The sequence below is a fragment of the Astyanax mexicanus genome, chromosome 19 (assembly GCF_023375975.1).
Source record: "Astyanax mexicanus isolate ESR-SI-001 chromosome 19, AstMex3_surface, whole genome shotgun sequence".
NCBI lineage: Eukaryota > Metazoa > Chordata > Actinopteri > Characiformes > Acestrorhamphidae > Astyanax > Astyanax mexicanus.
In genome coordinates, this window is record NC_064426.1 from 35,845,848 (window position 1) to 35,867,500 (window position 21,653).

A 21,653-nucleotide genomic window follows, 5' to 3' on the forward strand; every position below is an offset into this window, starting at 1 on the left:
AGAATAGTGGTGCCACTCCCATTTTAGGCCTTTGATTAAATGACTCTGTAGACATGCAATAAAAATAATGCAATAAAAGTCCAAAAATCCACAATAAAAATAAGGATATAAAAGCACTCACCACAAGGCTTTCATACTTTTTTGTCAGTGAGTCTATATATACTGTATGTCCACCCAACTAAACTTCTCATTGCAGTGGCAAGTGGGATTTTATTTTATTAATACAATATCAAATAACTAGAATTAGCTATTAAGATACTCTTGTACCAAAGCTACATCATTACCAAATCCGGCATGGAAATATTTGAAAGGTTTTCCCAAATTGCTTAATAAATTGGTGATTTTTTTAAAACGTTGATTTTTGTGGGGGGACATATTATTAATTATTATTTTAATCTATAAAATCTCACCAAATGAATGCACCATCAAAATGTGTGCAGTATAAGGTTTTAAAAACTGGAAACTTGGAAATCCAGACACAGCCTAACTGCTGACAGGCCGTGCACACACATCAACAGATTAATTATTGATTGATTTTCTGAAATGTATGTACTGTTTTTGTCTCGTAGTCGCTAATGCACAATTGGCACTGTGCCAGTTGGTCTACGTTCAGTGAATCATTCCAAGCACAGTCTTGAAATACAACGTCTGAGTCGCTCACTGTCTCTAAATGCAGAGTGAATATCCATCTCCTTCAAGAGCACTTAATTCAGCTCTGTTAGCTTATTAAATCCCTGTGATTACACTTACATGTTGTACAGTAATGCCTTTGACATTCGGACGTAGTCTGAATGTAATGTTTGTACTGCATCTAACTGTTGAGTATGGGGACATTTTTTGTCTGGGTGTCCAAATTTACCTCTGTATTTGATAGTAAGTAAGATTAAAGGTACAAACCATTAGTCTCTGGCATTAATGCTAGCTAATATTATTGTCTGGATGGATTTAAAAGAATGCTGTTTAAGGCACTCTGGATAAGAGAGTCCTCACAGGTTACAAGCTTACACAAGTTGCCAGGTTGAGGACACTGTACTTACAGTTCAAGAACCTATGCAATGGCAACATATATCGTATTTTTCGCACTATTAATGAACATCTATTTTGTGGTCTTCTTTCATACATAAGGATCACCAGATTATAAGGCACATTTTAAGACACACTATAAGGAACTTCTAATTAAGCAGGTCTCACCGCTGGGTGCTGGGGAGGGTGGGAAGCTAACTAAGTTAAATAAAGCTAAGCTAAGTAAACAAAACTGTAACAAAAAAGACTTTCTTTTTAAAGTCAAACGAGCGCTGGATGTTAATCTACACAGATTTCTCTCCTGCAACCTGTTTATTTAGGTAAGTAAAGGGCTTCTGTTTATTTACAATAAGCTTTGATTTCCGAATTTCTCCAGAACTAAGGTTGAAGCATTAGCATTAGTGGCTAACTGCTAGAGGTTTGCAGCTAATGCCCCCCGACAGCACTACACTAAGTAACCCTGATTGTTCTCGTAAGCCAGGGCAATATTAGCTAAGCAGTTCGTCCCACATAGCTTGTTTTAACATCAGCAGCTAATGCTAATGCTGCTCCAGCAGTTCTAGACGGGGTTAGCAGCAGGCTACAGGCTGATAATACTTACGTCTGAATGGGAAAATAGCAGTTAGCAGCTAATGCTAATGCTACTCCAGCCCCGGTGCTGGAGAACTAAAGTGAAACTCCTGTATATCAATGAACTTCAGTGGAGTGGCTTTACTGCTTTGTACCTGACTTAACGTAAAATTCATCGAATAATTAAATTATGCAATTCAGCATGCAAATCTATAGTGCAATGGCAATATTCACTCTTGTAATTTACTCCGTGTCCAGTCATGAAGTTTTGTAGAAAGATGCCGAGGCATTCTGTGTGTACCTGGCAACCTGGGGTGTGAAAATAGGTCTGGAGTGTGGGCAGTAGGCCGGATCAGAGGTTAAAAAACAAACAGAGATGCCAAAGCTTAAACTTAGCATCTTTTTTTTTTTTTTCAGATTAGCACATATCTGATTAAACATCTAGATCTAATACAGAAAATATGATACCAATTGATTAATTAATGAAAACAATGAAACAATCTGTATAAAATTAAAAGCAATTTGTGGCCACATCTAAAAAATGTTATGTGATATATAGGAAGGCAAGAAAGAAGTAAAGGCACTAGAACTGGTTGTGACAAGTTCATAACAACTCAAATAAACATCTAGACAAGTGTTTTTGTCTGTCTAAACGGTTCTTCAGATTGGTTGCACATATTTGGTTGGTGGTTCTACATTACTCCACTGTTGGTACAATTCAAAAAACAATTTTAAGCACTTGTGGCCCTGTGGTTGTGGTTCAATCCTTGTGGTTTGCAGTGTTTGTTTACAGCAAAGCACTGCATTCTGAGGCATTTATACAGAGAGAGAGAGAGAAAATAGGACGAAGAAGAAAAATGACTCCACAATTTACACCTGAACCACTAACAGAAGTGTAAAGATGAAATAATAAATAGTATATTAATATTTTAATACACAGGTAATCGAGTGTGTGGTGGATTTAGAGTAATGTGTAGTTTAAAGGACAGAATCTGCCTCCCTCTTCTGGTAAAACTTAGTAATTCAGTATAAGGGCCTCACTTAAACTTCACTTAAAAGTTTTGCCTGTTGCTGGATTCACTTCTGTGTACTGCACATTTTCCTGATCTACCATTGCAACTACTACTAGTATATCAGTGCTACTGCTACTGCTACTTACTGTACACTTGTACTACTTCTTCTTATTATATTACTCCAACTACTGTTACACATTATTTATTCTACTAACACTAGTACTTATTTTACAACTAATACTGTTATTACTACCATCACTGTTACTGCCACTTATACTATTACTACGTCTTATACTAGTATACCACATTGCTTCTACCACTACGTCTTATACTAGTGCTACTACTTTTGACATTATTTTACAACTAATTCTTACAGTTCTACTACTTATACAATACTACTACTTCTTATACCAGTACTACTATTTAAACTAATGCTACTACTTTTTATACCAGTACTACTATTTATACTAATACTACTACTTCTTATACCAGTACTACTATTTATACCAATACTACCACTTCTTATACTAATACTACTATTTAAACTAATAATACTACTTCTTATACTAGTACTACTTATACATACTACTCTTTCTTATACTAGTACTTCTATTTATACTACTAGTACTTTCTTATACTAGTACTACTAATACAATATTGCTTCTTATAATAGTACTAATACTTTTGACAATACTTTTCTTATAGTACTTCTACTTATTTAATACTACTACTTCTTATACCAGTATTACTATTCATGCTAATACTACAGCTTCTTGTACTAGAACTACTTCTTTTGACATTGTTCGACCACTAATTCTTATACTAGTATTACTATTTATACTAATACCACTACGTCTTATACAATACCACTACTTCTTATACTAGTACTACTATTTACAATAATAATACTACTTCTTATACCAGTACTACTATTTATATGAATGCTACTACTTTTTTTTACCAGTACTACTATTTATACCAATACTACCACTTCTTATACTAATACTACTATTTAAACTAATAATACTACTTCTTATACTAGTACTACTTACACATACTACTCTTTCTTATACTAGTACTTCTATTTATACTACTACTACTTCATATACTAGTACTACTAATACAATATTGCTTCTTATAATAGTACTAATACTTTTGACAATACTTTTCTTATATTACTTCTACTTATTTAATACTACTACTTCTTATACCAGTATTACTATTCATGCTAATACTACAGCTTCTTGTACTAGAACTACTTCTTTTGACATTGTTCGACCACTAATTCTTAGACTAGTATTACTATTTATACTAATACCACTACTTCTTATACAATACCACTACTTTTTAACTAGTACTACTTATTTTGATTTTATTCTTCCCTTAATTCTTATACTGGTACTACGATTTACACTAATACTACTACTTCTTATACCAGACCCACTTTTTACACTAATACTACTTTTTTTTTTACTAGTACTACTACTTTTGACATTGTTTGACCAATATTTCTCATACTAGTCTACTATTTATACTTATACTACTACTTCTTATACCATTTCTTCTTATACCAGCATTACTATTTATATTAACACCACTACTTCTTATACTAGTACTACTATTTATACTAATATTACTACTTCTGGCTCTACTTCTACCAATGCTCTTTATATTAGTATTAGTGCTTATCCTAATACTACTACTTATTTTATAACTACTACAACTACTTTCTATACTACTTCTGGTACTATAATACTAGTACTTGTACCACTATTATACTATATATCAGTAGATGGAACAAACTGTAAAGGTTTAATTACCAAACCTATGCACATATGCTGTTTTGCGTGCTTTGTTGTGGCGCATTTAGTAGGTTGTGCCTGTGTGAAATACAGGTGTAAAAATGACCTCAATCTTCTTATTTCCACACCTTACTTTTGTCTGTATCTGTTTGTATCTGGCTTCCAGGCTCGCCCTCCACAGGAGTCCTGCTTACCTGCCCTAAAAAAAAAAGAGAAATCAATCCACCAATAGGAGCCCTGGGTGGAGTAATTGAGGGAGGAGCCAACTTTTTAAATGCCGGAAGCGGATGTGGTAAGCGTATTATTATTGCGTTCTCTGTTTTAAATTGTTTTAATTTTGTTTAAATTATACACTTAATTGAGCCCACACACTGCTAAGCTTGTGTTTTAAGCTTTAGTTTTACATGCTGTTTGGGCTTTGCCTTGTTTTTAGGTATTTAACCTGTAATTATTAACCTGGTTTAATAAGAGATTTGTTTGTGCCACCTGGGGTTTGGTTTATAAAACAGGTAAGTAAGATGCAAGTGTGTATATTTCACACGTTTAGTGTCTATAGGCCTAGTGTATTTGATTATTGGCCAGTTTGGAGTATTTTGTGTTTTGCTTTGTAGGAAATATTAGGTTTTGTTCTGTTCCTTTCTTGCATACTGTCTGATTTGTGTCTCCAAGTGTGTTGCTGGAGAACAGTGTTTTAGCTCATGTGTTCATGATTTTGCAGATATTTGTTAAAATGTCATGTTATTGATCCCATGACCCCTGCATTTTTTTTTCTTTTCAAAGCATTAACATAGTTAAACCATTGTAAGTTGGGAAGATTTTTTGTCTTCATGCTGCTCCCTAGTGTCTGGTTTGTTTCAGAGTGTCCTTTATTATTTTTATTTTATTTTTTAAATTGAAGCTTACACACACCTTTTATTGCAGCTCCCACACACAAATAAAAATAAGTACAGGATTGTTTTTTAAATGTTTTAAAATTGCTGGGCCTGTACTTTACATTGAGGTACAATAGAGTACCTTTTAGTAAAAGTGTTTTTGTTTTGTATCAGTAAAAAGTATAAACATCAACTGAATTTGTCAAGAACATTATCCAGTTATCTGGCTTTCAAATAAAAAATAAAAAAAATAAAATGTGTATTTATTAGTACAGTGATACTTTTGGCTGGTTAAATGTTATAAATCTGTACTTTCTGCTGTTAGGAAAGACTTTGTGAATGGACACATCTGACCCTGTAAAGACCAATATTATACCTTTAAGGCTATGATTATGAAGTGCAGCTTTGAGTGCAAGAAAGTACTTATATTGTACCTTTTTTGGTGTGAGGTTCAGGGAGTCTTGCTGAAGGTACCTCCCTAAAATTAGTTTTTAGTGTTTTATAAGAGTATTTCATTTATTTTTTAATGTTTGATCTTTAACCTGAATAAATATACAATTGACATGATCGATCCCGATATGTGGGGGAAAGACTTGCTTTTATTGGAAGGATTTGTTGTCTGTGGTAGGCCTATTTTAAGGTGTCTCCTTTTAAGCAATGCTTTTTCTGATTGAATTAAAACATACTCATACCTGTCAAGTCTCCCGTTTTGGCCGGGAAACTACCGTATTTTACTCCTTTTTCCCGCCGTCCTCCCGTATTAGTATTTTCCCGTAAATTTCCCGTATTATACTGAATAAAAAAATGTATAGGCCACAGGCGACAATGCACTGACCGCTGTGTGTCTCTTAACCAATCGTGGTGCCGGTTCAAGGAGAAAGTCCCGCCTTTCAGGAGAAACAGCCAATCAGTTTTCAATCTGGTTTTGCGGAGCGCAGTTTAGTGTGCGGGAAGCCCCGCCCCTCCCCTCGCTGTGAGTTCAGGCAGCTAGTCGGAGCAGCTGTCGTTAAAACTAATCTGGATATACGGAGATTTTTCTAAAAGAAAGGTAACTAACTATGTAAACTGTGATGAGATTGTTTCTGATAGCTGGTTAAAAAGACTCTTCTCTGAATCAAAACATAAATTAAACTCACTGTGTGTTTAATAAAATATAGCTTGTGACTCAGTTAGCTTAACTTTAGAATTAGCTAGATAGATATTCAGGGTTTGAGAAAAATCTACATACATATAATGCCCTGCCCTGATGTGCCTGATCAGCCAATAACTATCATTTCCAAACTCTATTAGTTCAGGGCTAGTTTTAGGGTTTGTTAGAATTTGTTTACATCTCAAGTATTGTGGTAATGTATTATAATGTAATGTAATGTATTATTTAGAAGGGGTAGAAGAGATGGTTGAGCTGGAGAGAGAGAAAATGTGGAGAGGGCTGAAATTAACTGAACTGATCAGGAGTGGACTGAACGATAGAAAGAAGTATTAATGAAAGATTATTAATTGTGTAGGCCCCTTAGGACTATTATTTACTTATGGAATATATCTGATCCATGTCCTTTTTGTAAATTTGTGCACCCTTCAATTTCAATTTTAAATCTATTAAATAAAAATATATATATATAAAATAAAAAATATATATATTTATACTTTGTATTTAAAAAAATGTTTCCCCTCGTTTGGGCTGTTGGGGCGGCGGAAAAAATCCCTTATTTTTAAGTCCAAAACTTGACAGGTATGCATACTGCTTTAGTTCACAGCAATAAAACACAGTCTAAGAACCACTTTTGAGTTATATTTGGCTGTAAAGGTGCAACACATTTCAGAATTCATGTGATCACGCCCGGCTGCAGTGGCAACACAATGACAGCAGGTGGAGCAGATGGACTCTGGTTCTGGAAGAGACATATTGCTTTTGCAAAATTTTGGGGTTTCTCTGGTTTGATACACTTAATTCAAAATCTGCACAAGACTGTAGAACCAGAGGCCCCAACAAGAACAGTATTGCCTTTTTTTTTTTATAAATGCAGCCTTAAGTGTACATGCAATGTGTGTATCTCTGCTTCTTGGACAATATATTTGACCATTAAGTCACAAGGATAAACTTTCAGGTAGGGGTGTGCCATTTCGTAACGTACGTAATATCTCCAAAAAATGTAAATATCGTGAACGATATTATACCCTGAATTATCGTGCCATATTACCTACCCCTAATTACCTAATTTAGCAAAAGAAAAATTCACATTACTCATTATATATCGACGAGAGACAGATTTAATCTGTCTTATCATTTATTTTACTTTAATCCTGGATATTTGTAGATATTTGGAGTGCATTATTGGTATCATGACATTCTGGATCATTGACGACTTCTACAAATCTGATAGTCTTTTTTAAATATCTGTTAGCCGTATCATATTGCATGCAATGATAAAATTCTAAATAATTTAAAAAATAGTCATATTGCCAAAAATAACGCTGACGTGAAAATACCATGAAATATCGTGATATTATTTTAGAGCCATATCGCCCACCCCTACTTTCAGGTGTCCCAGTACTTTTTTGTATTAGTACATGTAGTCAGTTACTTTTACATTGAACAAAACATGGCTATGAGACAGGTAAATGGGATTGACTTATTGTAATTTGTTTTTAAAAAGCTGCTTGTTATATACATGTAGCATGTTGAATAACATTTATTTGCAGATACAGTTGTGGTCAAAAGTTTACATACACTTGTAAAAAAACATAATGTTATGGCTGTCTTGAGTTTTCAATAAGTTCTACAACTCTTATTTTTCTGTGATAGAGTGATCGGAACACATACATGTTTGTCACAAAAAACAGTCATAAAATTTGGTTCTTTCATAAATTTATTATGGGTCTGCTGAAAATGTCACCAAATCTGCTGGGTCAAAAATATACATACAGCAACAAAATTTGTCAATTTTGGTGATGTAGCGAGTTGTGTCAATCAAATTAGCTTCATGTCATGGCCTCTTCACTTCTTGTAAGTGATTCTGATTGACTACAGCTGTTGACTTCTCATGAGCCCATTTAAATAGGGCTCATTTGACCCAGTGATTAGACTCAGCTACAAAAGCTACAATGGGAAAGTCAAAGGAACTCAGTGTGGATCTGAAAAAGCGAATTATTGACTTGAACAAGTCAGGGAAGTCACTTGGAGCCATTTCAAAGCAGCTACAGGTCCCAAGAGCAACTGTGCAGACAATTATACGCAAGTATAAAGTGCATGGAACAGTTGTGTCACTGCCACGATCAGGAAGAAAACGCAAGCTATCACATGCTGCCGAGAGGAGATTGGTCAGGATGGTCAAGAGTCAACCAAGAATCACCAAGAAGCAGGTCTGCAAGGATTTGGAAGCTGATGGAACACAGGTGTCAGTCTCCACAGTCAAGCGTGTTTTACATCGCCATGGACTGAGAGGCTGCCGTGCAAGAAAGAAGCCCTTGCTCCAGAAAAGGCACCTTAAGACTTGGCTGAAGTTTGCTGCTGATCACATGGACAAAGATAAAACCTTCTGGAGGAAAGTTCTCTGGTCAGACGAAACAAAAATTGAGCTGTTTGGCCACAACACCCAGCAATATGTTTGGAGGAGAAAAGGTGAGGCCTTTAATCCCAGGAACACCATGCCTACTGTCAAGCATGGTGGTGGTAGTATTATGCTCTGGGGATGTTTTGCTGCCAGTGGAACTGGTTCTTTGCAGAAAGTAAATGGGATAATGAAGAAGGAGGATTACCTCCAAATTCTGCAGGAAAACTTAAAACCATCAGCCCGAAGGTTGGGTCTTGGGCGCAGTTGGGTGTTCCAACAAGACAATGACCCAAAACACACATCAAAAGTGGTAAAGGAATGGCTAAACCAGGCTAGAATTAAGGTTTTAGAATGGCCTTCCCAAAGTCCTGACTTAAACCCCATTGAGAACATGTGGACAGTGCTAAAGAAACGGGTTCATGCAAGAAAACCATCACATTTAGCTGAACTGCACCAATTCTGTCAAGAAGAGTGGTCAAACATTCGACCTGAAGCTTGCCAGGAGCTTGTGGATGGCTACCAAAAGCGCCTAGTTGCCGTGAAAATGGCCAAGGGACATGTAACCAAATACTAATGTTGCTGTATGTATATTTTTGACCCAGCAGATTTGGTGACATTTTCAGCAGACCCATAATAAATTTATGAAAGAACCAAATTTTATGACTGTTTTTTGTGACAAACATGTATGTGTTCCGATCACTCTATCACAGAAAAATAAGAGTTGTAGAACTTATTGAAAACTCAAGACAGCCATAACATTATGTTTTTTTACAAGTGTATGTAAACTTTTGACCACAACTGTACCTTTCAGTGCAGTAACCCAAAAGCATCTAAAAGACAGTGACATCACTGTTCACTAGAGTTTTGGCTCATTGTATTGTTGCATTGAAAAGAGCTCCAGAAAGTCTGCATCCAGACATTGTCTTGTAAATACACAAGAAGACACTGCCACTTCAATCTTCAGTTACATCACCAGTTACATGAGCCAGCACACCACAGAGCCATCAACTCGCTTGGCAATGGGTGTCCGTATTTACACACTGTCTGAGTGAGATAATGTTGCTTTTGCTTTTTTCTGTACAAGGTGTAATCACAGGATCTTATAGATCCATATGTAACTGTGTGTGTGTTTGTGTATAGTAACATACAGCTCTGGAAAAAAAAGAGACCACTTCAGTTTCTCAATCAGTTTCTCTGATTTTGCTATTTATAGGTAAATGTTTCAGTCAAAATGAACATTGTTCTTTTATTCTATAAACTACAGACAGCTTTCTCCCAAATTCCAAATAAAAATATTGTCATTTAGAGCATTTATTGGCAGAAAATGAGAAATGGCTGAAATAAAAAACATCTCAAATAATGCAAAGAAAACAAGTTCATATAATGTTTTATGGGTTCAAAAATCCATATTTGGTGAAATAACCCTGATTTTTAATCACAGTTTTCATGCATCTTGGCATGTTGTCCTCCACCAGTCTTATACACTGCTTTTGGATAACTTTATGCCTTTACTCCTGGTGCAAAAATTCAAGCAGTTTAGTTTGGTTTGATGGCTTGTGATCGTCCATCTTCCTCTTGATTATATTCCAGAGGTTTTTACTTTGGTAAAATCAAAGAAACCCATTATTTTTAAGAAGTCTCTTTTTTTTTTTCCAGAGCTGTATATAGTAAAACGTGCCTTGTTAAACTAGGCCAGAAAATCTCGACATTCAGGGTGTAGGGAGGGGTTGGGGGACTTTATGACAGTCAATTCAGGAACAAAGAGCGTCAGTCTCTGATCACAGATCTGCTCTATGGTAAGCCAGCCACTTTTACATAAGTAGAACATCAGTGTGGATCACTGTCTGGTCTGGTCTAGTCCAATCTAGGCTGGACTGGGCTGAGCTGGGCTGGGCTGGGTGTGGTGGTCTTTGTGGTGGAAGAGGCTTTCTTGTTTTGTATGAGACTCTTGTCTCTTAGATTGGGATGGCTAAATGGCTGGGTGTCCAAGCATCTGCAAAAAAAAAACATCAGGTCTTGTGGGGTGATTCTGGTTTACAGTGGTCTGTACTGACAGAAAGTGCTCCAAAGTAGGCCAAACGGAAGCTGGTTTCAGAGCCATGTGCACCCTTGTGGAGTGATGGCAACCCTGGGGTGTCCAATCCCACAGAAGAGCTACTGTAGAACAAACTGCTGACAAGACTAAATGAAAACCCTGTCATCAATAGCCCAGTGCCAGAATTTTATGTAGGGTAATGTAAGGTCATGGTGGCAATGTATATTGGAGTTAATGTCTTGGGGGCTTGAGGTGGGGCATACACAGTTTTAGGCTGGGATTTTTTATTTATTTATATTTATTTCTTTAACCATCCTTGGAAGCATTTTATGTTCTGATCTAACTGCAAAATAATTTAGTGTATTAAAATGCCTTCTGTAGTGCTGGACTAGAAGCAAACATTCAATTACACATTTCAAATATGATCCCATTACCAGTGATTATACTATATATACTATATACATGCATATATATATATATATATATATATATATATATATATATATATATATATATATATATATATATATATATATATATATATATACACACATGAAATACAGATCCACAGTAAATACATAATTTCTTATTTTATAAATTAATAATAGTATCCACTATGTAACTATGTTATCCTTTATCTAATTGTCTACTAAATTTCCTTCTGGATCGATAAAGTTTCTTTCTTTCTTTCTTTCTTTCTTTATTTTATTATTTTGTATACTGGATTTAGTATCATTTCTGGATATTGACTGGACCTGAAAAGCTTAAATGGAATTAAAGAAAAAAAATAGGATGTTCTAAATTAGTAGTGTTTTATTAGTAGTATTATGTGTGTCTCATGTCTCGAATTAAAAATTCGTAAAAAGTTTAATGCGCCCTTCACATTATATATATATATATATATATATATATATATATATATATATATATATATATATATATATATATATAATATTATATACATTATATATATAAATACATTTATATTATATATATATATATATATATATATATATATATATATATATACATTATATATATATATATTCCTTAACTAATATATCACCTAAACATCTGTAATAATAAAGTTGTGCCCTGAAAAAGTGACCAGTCATGAAAGTGCTCCGCGCGGCCACACACAAAGGAATGAATGAGAACAAAGGCGAGGAATTAGCGCCATCTGGGGATTTGATTGGACGGCGGGGGTTCTGTGGGTGTGGTTATGCAGATTAAGGGGCGGGGTGCGACCCACTCGCCAGACTGGAGACGCGAAGTGTCAAAAGGGAGCGAGCGCGGTGTCACCGTGGGAAAGGAGAGGCTGCGCGTGCTCTCTGTCTCTATACCTCTCTCTTTCATATAGTTCTCTTTTCTTACTCTTTCTACCGGTTTTTTTTTTTTTGCTTTTTTTCCCCCCTCTCCCTTGTTTTTTGTCCTTTTTCTCTCTCTCTGACTCAGTTCTCTCTGGATTCAGACAGACAGCTGCACTCTGTCCGCGCTCGTCTCGCTCTCTCACTCCCTCAGGACTATTTTACACTTTCTGCCCTCCCACCTTCTCACCCACCGCCGCTGCTGCTGCTGCTGCTGACAGCGGTCTCCCCGGTGGTCGCGGTCCGGAGCGGGTGATGGAAGGGAAGGGCAGCCGCTGTAAGATCGTGGTGGTGGGCGACACTCAGTGTGGCAAGACGGCGCTGCTGCACGTGTTCGCTAAGGACAGCTACCCTGAGGTAAGTTCACTACAACTACAGCATAGCACTGTTTACACATACCACTTTAACTCAGTAACTATGGATAATGTGGCTAATATTACGTGACACATGTAGATATTTTATTTAAAAAGTATAGCTCTGGAAAAAAAAGAAACCACTTAAAAATGATGAGTTTGTTTAATTTTACCAAATTGAAAACCTCTGGAATATAATCAAGAGGAAGATGGATGATCACAGGCCATCAAACCAAACTGAACTGCTAGAATTTTGCAATAGGAGTGGCATAAAGTTATCCAAAAGCAGTGTGTATGACTGGTGGAGGAGAACATGCCAAGATGCATGAAAACTGTGATTAAAAAACAGGGTTATTTCACCAAATATTGATTTCTGAACTCCTTCCTCATTTTCTGCAAATAAATGCTCTAAATTACAATATTTAAATTTGGAATTTGGGAGAAATGTTGTTTGTTGTTTATAGAATAAAAACAACAATGTTCATTTTACTCAAACATATACCTATAAATAGCAAAATCAGAAAAAACTGATTCAGAAACTGAAGTGGTCTCTTAATTTTTTTTTCCAGAGCTGTACTTTTTTGTGTTTGTTCTGGTCATACAATTGTTCTCAAAAGTTTGTAAACACTTTTTAAACTGAATTTAACATATATCTGTATTTATTTCCACCTAAAACTTTAATACAATTAGAAAGTAAGAACTAAATCAAACAAATGAGACAAAATATATAAACTGGTCATTTATTTAACTGTTGTCTTTAAGTGGGGAAAATAATGGTAAAACTAAATCACAATACTATACATAAACTACGGTGGCCGAGAAAGCCCAGCGCAGTGCAAATTGAAAAGCGCTGCAAAAGCACAAAACACATCCATCAAAATTACAACACAGGCGCAGCAAATAGAAAAACGCGCTGCAAATAGAACCACAACACAACGGAAGTGAGTCACAACACAACGGAATTTTCCCGGGGGACCTTAAAAGATGCTGTACCAGCTGTATACAAAGGACAATAAGTGGCAAACAAGCTTCTGAAAAGTAAGTTATGTTTATTAAAAGTTCTGCTTCACAAAACGCCTTGTTTGCCACTTATTGTCCTTTGTACACATAGTGAAGTCCGAGACGTTACTGAAGACGCAGCTTAGCTGGTACAGCATCTTTTAAGGTCCCCCGGGAAAATTCCGTTGTGTTGTGACTCACTTCCGTTGTGTTGTGGTTGTATTTGCAGCGTGTTTATCTATTTGCTGCGCCTGTGTTGTAATTTTGATGGATGTGTTTTGTGCTTTTGCAGCGCTTTTCCATTTGCACTGCGTTGGGCTTTCTCGGCCACCGTAATAAACACATTCACAATGTATTATATTGATTGTGAAACATGTGAACGCAGTCAAAATGCACCAGTAGTGACAGAATTAGAAAATTAACTAATATTCAAATACTTCACAGTGACTTTTAATTAAAAACATACATTTAAGGCTGGCCCAAATCTGTTTGACACAGATACACGTGTCATTTGTTTGTCTGTGTGAACGTCAATACACTTTGAATCATTGAATCTGACACTTTTCAAATCCGATTTGGGCCACTTCAATATGTGGTATTGAAATCCAATACATATCTAATTTGCAGAAACTGCCAGATCAGAATTCATGTGACTTTTCTGTCAAGGTGAAGAAAAAAGCAGTGAGGAGAGTGAAAAATAGATAAGAGTACACAGGAAAATGGATGAAAGTTGTGAATAAGGGTTTCATTGGTGTCATAATGGGGTAACTGAGCTCATAAATATATGGTACCTATTGGAAACAATACTGCATTAGTTACATAGTGCAGACTGTTTAGATGAATGTCAGATCTGGGTCACATTTAAAAAAAAAAAATAGTGTGTGAACAGTTGGAAATAAACATTGGATTTGATGAGCAAATCGGATTTGGGCCACTTTAACTTGCTTTTGGCAGGTTACTGTAAAACTCTGAAAGTAAAAAATGTTAAAACTAGCAAGTGTTTAAAGGTGTGTGCTAATGTCGTTCCAGAGTTATGTGCCCACCGTCTTTGAGAACTACACAGCAAGCTTTGAGATAGACAAACACCGGATTGAGCTGAATATGTGGGACACGTCAGGTAAGTGCTGTACTTTCTAATAGTGACACTATGGTGACTACACTTTGACTGATTTAGTGACTTCTGCCATTGAACAATATGCCATTGGCTTTGTCAACTTGCAAGATATAAGATTAAAACATGAAATCTATATCTTGCAGTGTGGACCAGTTCATTAAGCTATTGTTGCTGTTTGCATTAAAGCTTCCAGCCAAGCAATCCATATATACAATATATAGTATAAAGTAGGGCTGTGCGATATGACGATATATATCGTTTCTACAGTAATTTCATCAATTCTTCATGCAAATTAGGGTTGGGCAGTATGACGGTTTTTCATACGTATGACGGTTTTTCATACCGTCATACGTATGAAAAACCGTCATACTGCCCAACCCTAATTTGCATGAATTATTGATGAAATTACTGTAGTTTTTCATACCGTCATACGTATGAAAAATGGAGATATACCCATATAATAATTTTCATTAAAATTGTAATTATTTCTCTAGAACCGTCACGCGTCCGCAGCTCCTTCTGTTTAGGTGTTGCGTCTCATAGCGCTGGTAAAGCTTTGTATTCTGTCTGTTAAGTTACTGCTTTGAGATTAGTACAACTTTATTGGCTCTTAAATTGTAATTTTTTTTTGTTTTTTCTTTGTTTGGTTTTGTCGCCCAGACACAGTTTATTTACTTTTACGCTTTTTTTTATTTAACTAATATTTGTTTTTTACCCGTGTGCCGGCCTCCAGGAAATAGTCTGTGATGTAGTCATCTGTTTTTTAATACTATTTTTATTTTATATAAAGCTATGGCATGATAATCACCATATAGCTAAGTAACCAAGTAGTATTGTTAACGAAAACGAACAAAATAACGAAAACTGAAAGTGAAATTTCTTCTTAACTGAAACTAATAAAAATGGTAAATAAAAGAAAAAACTAAAACGAACTGAAATCACAGCTTGAATACCCTAATTTTTGTGTTTAATTTATTTATAAATAAATATAAGTATAAGTTATGATCTTATTTTGTCATTTTTTCGAAGAGTAACTGAAAACATACTCAAATGTGGTATATCGATCCTGCCGCTCGATCCGCTCGATCCTGCCGCTTTGCGCTTTACAACATCGAAAAAATTCTACCGTTTCTGACGCAACAGGTCACCCAACTCCTGGTACAAGCTGTGGTAATCTCACTCCTCCACTACTGCAATGCCGTACTGACTGGCCTCCCGGCCTGTGTAGTAAAACCACTACAGATGATTCAGAATGCAGCAGCACGTCTGGTCTTCAACCAACCAAAACGGGCACATGTCACTCCGCTGCTCATTGAGCTCCACTGGCTACCGGTTGCTGCTCGCATCAAATTCAAAGCGCTTACAATCGCCTACAAGGTGATGACAGAACATGCTCCTTCCTACCTGCACTCGCTCCTGAAGGCTTACGCTACCTCCCGGCCGCTGCGCTCCTCCAATGAACGTCGCCTCGCTTTGCCAAACATTCACACAAAGCAATCCAGACTGTTCTCATACAGAGTTCCCCAATGGTGGAACAAACTACCTTCCACTACCAGATCAGGAGAATCTCTCGCTATCTTTAAGAAACTCCTGAAGACAGAGCTCTTCAAAGAGCACTTACTCTCCTAACACCTCTAACAAACTAACTAATTCTAACCTCATCTCCTTCTTCCTCTTCTCTACTCCTCTATCCCATTATTTCCCTCTGACCTCCTTAAGGCCCTATCTGTAGATGCTTTATTTTTAACTTCTATTATTTTTGTACTTAACCTCTTCTATTATTTGCACTTCAATATTGTAAGTCGCTTTGGACAAAAGTGTCTGCCAAATGTAATGTAATGTAAAATATCGTGATATATATCGTTATCGTGATATAAAAAATTCCATATCGTGATATATGATTTTTCCCATATCGCCCAGCACTAGTATAAAGTATGTCTAAATGTATACAGACAGTCCTTTACATTAATAAATGTTTTTTAGGTGCCTCAGTTGTTTCCCAGACATTGTTACGCAAACACAGCTTGCGTTTCCTTCACTGTTAATTGAATGGGAAGATCTGGAATAGCTAAACATAAGCCGATACTACTTTAAAATAAGACTTCCCTTTATAAAGGGTTTATAAATGGTTTACAATTAGTTTATTAATGGTTACTAATTAGGTTGTAAATGCCTTAAAATTATTTATAATCAGTTATAACACATACATAGAGAGGGCAACATTTTTAAGGCATTTACAACCTAATTAGTAACCATTAATAAACCAATTGTAAACCATTTATAAACCCTTTATAAAGGTAGTCAAACTTTAAAGTGGTACCCATAAGCCTAATGTCACCATGCCCAGTGCCAGGCTCCAGCTTAAGAGTTACACTGTAACATCTTCAAGCTTTGGGGTGCAGAACAGTGGAATTGTGTTCTCTGGAGAGATGGAGCTCCATCTCCAGTTGAAGTTGCATTTGTGATCCTGAAATTATCATTTAGCATCAGTATCTGTCTTCACTGATGCTGTTATGGACTGAATGCATTCATATCCTCCTAGCAATGTTCCAGAGAGCTTTCCCCAAACAGTTACTCCAACAAAAGCAGAAAGAAAAGACTAGAGCAAAGATTGAAAGAATTTTGTTTCATAAACAGCTCTGAAAAAAAATTAAGAGACGACTTCAGTTTCTGAATCAGTCTCTCTGATTTTGCTATTGATAGGTATATGTTTAAGTTAAATGTAAAACATTGTTCTTTTATTCTATAAACTACGGACAACATTTCTCCCAAATTTCAAATAAAGTATTTGTCATTTGGAGCATTTATTTGTAGAAAATTAGAAAGGGCTGAAATAACAAGAAAGAAGCACAGATTTCAGACCTCAAATAATGCAAAGAAAACAAGTTCATATTCATAGTTTTAAGAGTTCAAAAATCAATATTTGGTGGAAAAACCCTGATTTTTAATCACAGTTTTAATCATGCATCTTGGCATCATGTTCTCCTCCACCAGTCTTACACACTGCTTTTGGATAATTGTATGCCTTTGTACTCCTGGTGCAAAAATTCAACAGTTCAGTTTGGTTTGATGGCTTGTGATCATCCATCTTCCTCTTGATTATATTCCAGAGGCTTTCAATTTGGTAAAATCAAAGAAACTTGTCATTTTTTAGTGGTGTCCTGTGTAGAGAGCTTTTTATGACCTAAAGAACCAACTTCTTCTTTTACAGATATGTAAAAGTGTTTTTTTGAATGGCTTTGTTTAAATATTTTAAATAGAAAGGATTTTGAAGAGTGTACACTTGATTTCTGAATGATTTCTGAATTTTTAAAATGCTGGATGAGCACATGTCTATAAACCTTTGAACACTTTTGGAAGTGTATGTGGGCTCTGAGTTGGTTTTTAATTGTTTTGTTACTGAACAAAACCCATTTCAACATGGGCGTCATTGTTGCAGCCCATTTTAATTTTACATGGGTCCCATTAGGTTCCATGTGCAGTGCACAAATCAGGGGAGGCCCTTGTTTAACTCCTCCTTATCCCATCACTGATCCTGATGAAGATCATCAGTAACATCACTGATACTCTATATGGGGCCCATATCGAGCCTGTGGAAGAAATATTATGGGAACCATTTGAGTTACTCATTCAGAACCCATATGAGCATGTTACCTGGGTGGGTGGGTGTCCAGGTAGTTTTCTTTAATTTGGTTTGTTTTGACAGGTGTGAACACTCCCTCTGCATTCTGCTGCACATCATTAAACACAGTTTTAAAAAATGTGAACAGTTTAAAATATGTGTGTCTAACAGAGGGAGGGCTTGAGGCATTGTTGAGCTATATTTTCTTGCTGTCAGTCATGTCTACATACAAACGCTGTTTGCATTCTTATGTTCATGGCTGTCAGTTTCTGTGGCCTTTGCTACCCTTATATATGTAAGTGTGTGTGTGTAGAAATAGAGGGAACATAATAAATGATACTAGAACTGAACAGGTTAAGTATGGCCTCTCTTCTAATTCCCTTTCCTTGCCTTCTTTTTGTCTCAGCTGCCGCATTTCGCGGAAAAACTTGCTCAAAGCAAAGAGCAAAGAGCTGTTTGAACAAGGCTTCTAAGAAACTTTCTTTTTTTCATAAGTGTCATGTAAGCACTCTTTCATCCCTTTATACTGGAAAACTGCTCGAGTCTGAAAAGCTCAGTTAACAGTCATGAAAAAGAACAGCCTGCAAAAAGGCTTAATTTATATTGCGGTTAGGGCCCTGACCCATATAGTCTTTTTTTTTTTTTTTTACTGTTCAAATTAGTCATTTTTATGGATTGATTCAACCCATAATGTACCAATAATAATGTCTTATCAATTTTATATTGAATTTGAAGACCCATATTCAGTTGTTTACATATACTGGTCGTCCAAAAAATAGTTGCAAATATTGTGTCTGATTGCAATCCTATTTAGAAGGAAGATAAAGGTTACTAGAAACAATAAATCACACATACAACAGAATTGGTGTACAATGACTGTGTAATGAACGCAACATGCCAAATGTCTTAGCATGGAGTTGGTGAGGTTCTTAAAGGTGTCCTGCGATAATCCATCCCATTCAACTTGAATATTCTCACACAGTTCCATTAGATTTTGCGGTAGGACTGATATGCAATCAAATACTCTACGCTCCATCTGTACCATTTCAGGTGCATATCTATAAGTAAACCATGGTTGTTAAAAAATCATGGATCTCAATAAACTATGGTTGGAACACATTTTATTCCACTTAATATTTACAATTACCGTTTTTTTCTTCAGACTATAAGGTGCACTTAAAATCCTTTAATTTTCACAAAAATCGACAATGTGTCTTATAATCTGGTGCACCGTATGTATGAATTTTACCAGTCAGGTATTAAGGAGCAGTAAAGCCACTCCACTGAAGTACAGCGTTATAAGGGTGAGTTTTCAGTGAAGTTTCTCTAAGACTGGGTGCCGCAGCATTAGCATTAGCCACTGACCGCAGCATTAGCTCTTTCACTGTTCAGAGGCGAGTATATTGGACTGTAGTCTGTATGTTTGCCTTGTTAAAACAAACTGCGGGGGATGAACCCCTAGCTGATAGTGCCCAGGGTTGCCTGAACACTCCGGGTTCCTCAGTGTAGTGCTATCAGGTGGCATTTGTGTTTCCGCTAGCGCTGCGGTTAGCGGCTAATGCTAATGCTAATGCTGCTGCACCCAGCCTTAGTGCTGGAGAAACTTAAAACTGGAAACTCCCCCTTAAACAAAATATTTGAAATCTAAGCTTACTGTAAATAAACGGAAGCGTTTACTAAATAAACGGTTTTCAGGAGAGAAATCTGTGTAGAATAATATCCAGCACTCTTTTTTTGTTTGTTTAAGAATTAGTCTTTACCCAGCTTCCCTATTAGAAGGGAAACAGGGCAACACACTTGCTCACCTTGATGTAGGCATCCTTACTAGTGTCGCTTATAATGCGTCTTGTAATCACGGTATTCTTATGTATGAAAATAGATCAGAAAATAGATATTAATTGATAGTGTGCCCTATAGTTCAGACAGTTGGCCTATATTAAACTATATTAAAAGACCGTAGTCCACAGTGAGGTCCAATTTTTTTCAGAACTTGCAGGGTTGAGAAAGCCACAGTTCAAAAGATGAAAAAGAGGTACTGGCACATCAAATTTGATTACACTGTTTTGCTAGAAATGAAAGCATCAGAAACAGAAAATTGGTTCTACTATTTTTTCTGCCACAATTTTCAAACAAATAAAGGGCAGGGGTCTTCTGAAATGGTTTTGGAAAGATATTTTCCACCATGCTGTGTACCAGTCCCAAAATATTACAATTTTTATACTTTCCAAAAGGCATGGAAATATGTTATTTCCATATGTTATTTTTCAGTTTTACATTTAAAGCATAAATAACTTAGCCAGGAAACATCATTTGTAGATGAACAGGTGTAACGTAGATGCTATTGATGAATGTATAGCCAGTGTTAAGCATGGACATATTAAATTAGGTAAATTAGGGAAACAAATATAGGACCAAACCTCTACAGAAACTGACTAGTCTAGATACTTTCCCCAATTTGTCTTGTTTGTGTGAAGGGTTTTAGCAATTGAATTTTTCTTAGGGTTGAACAGAGCTGTACCGTCCACATTATCTGCCTCTTTTTTATATATATTTATTATAGATTTGGTGTATTTATTAATAATTATTCTAGAGCCCTACCTAAGCATCTGGTTCTCAGATTGACAGTGGATTATTTATTTGATAGATTGATTAATTGGAATGTTTCAATTTCAAGTGATATAAAAAATGTACAGGTGGCACATTGGTCATAAATTTGCTTGATGCATCTAATTAACAAATGGATTTTGATTGGATGTTACCAGTGTCAGGTATAAAAATCTAAAATGCCATAACGTGAGCAGTATGTGTTTTTTTTTTTTGCCTTGTCTTGTTGAAAAATGCATATATGAAAAATATCAATGTACATTTCTGCTTTATTTTGACCAAAAAGTAAGTTGACTATGTGAGAAAAACTACATTTATAATTTACAAGCTCTTTTCCTGATACAGTGTTATATGGTGTAATATAGTGGACTCTAAAATAAATTGTTAATATAATATGATTATATCTAAGTAATCATTTAAATAAGAGAATGAATATAATTCAGTATTTGTTTCCACAGTCTGAAAGATGTACATATGTGCTATCTTGTTAGGGTGTGTTAGTAAGAGCTTCAGAAACATATGTTGATTGGGTGGCATATAAGGCTTGTAGGAGCTCTATATGTGGGGTGTGAATGCCCATATATATCAAGTCAAGTCAAGTCAAGTAGTTTTATTGTCAATGCTGCATATGTACAGGACATACATAGAATTGAAATTACGTTACTCTCCTTCCCAATTTTACAGCAAGTACAGATAATGGATAATAAAGAAAAATAAAGAAAAAGGGG

The 21,653-nt window shown here is 35.8% G+C and overlaps 1 protein-coding gene across 1 annotated transcript in view; it reads left to right on the plus strand.

Annotated features, from left to right (window-relative positions):
- The first annotated feature begins 11,962 nt into the window (after positions 1-11,962).
- The window catches only part of rnd2 (Rho family GTPase 2), a 47,141-nt gene continuing 37,450 nt past the window's right edge, over positions 11,963-21,653 (plus strand). The window contains exons 1-2 of the mRNA XM_022665048.2: positions 11,963-12,590; positions 14,615-14,702. Of these exons, the coding sequence (XP_022520769.1) occupies positions 12,489-12,590; positions 14,615-14,702 (190 nt within the window). The 5' untranslated portion in view covers positions 11,963-12,488. The remainder of the gene's footprint in view (positions 12,591-14,614; positions 14,703-21,653) is intronic.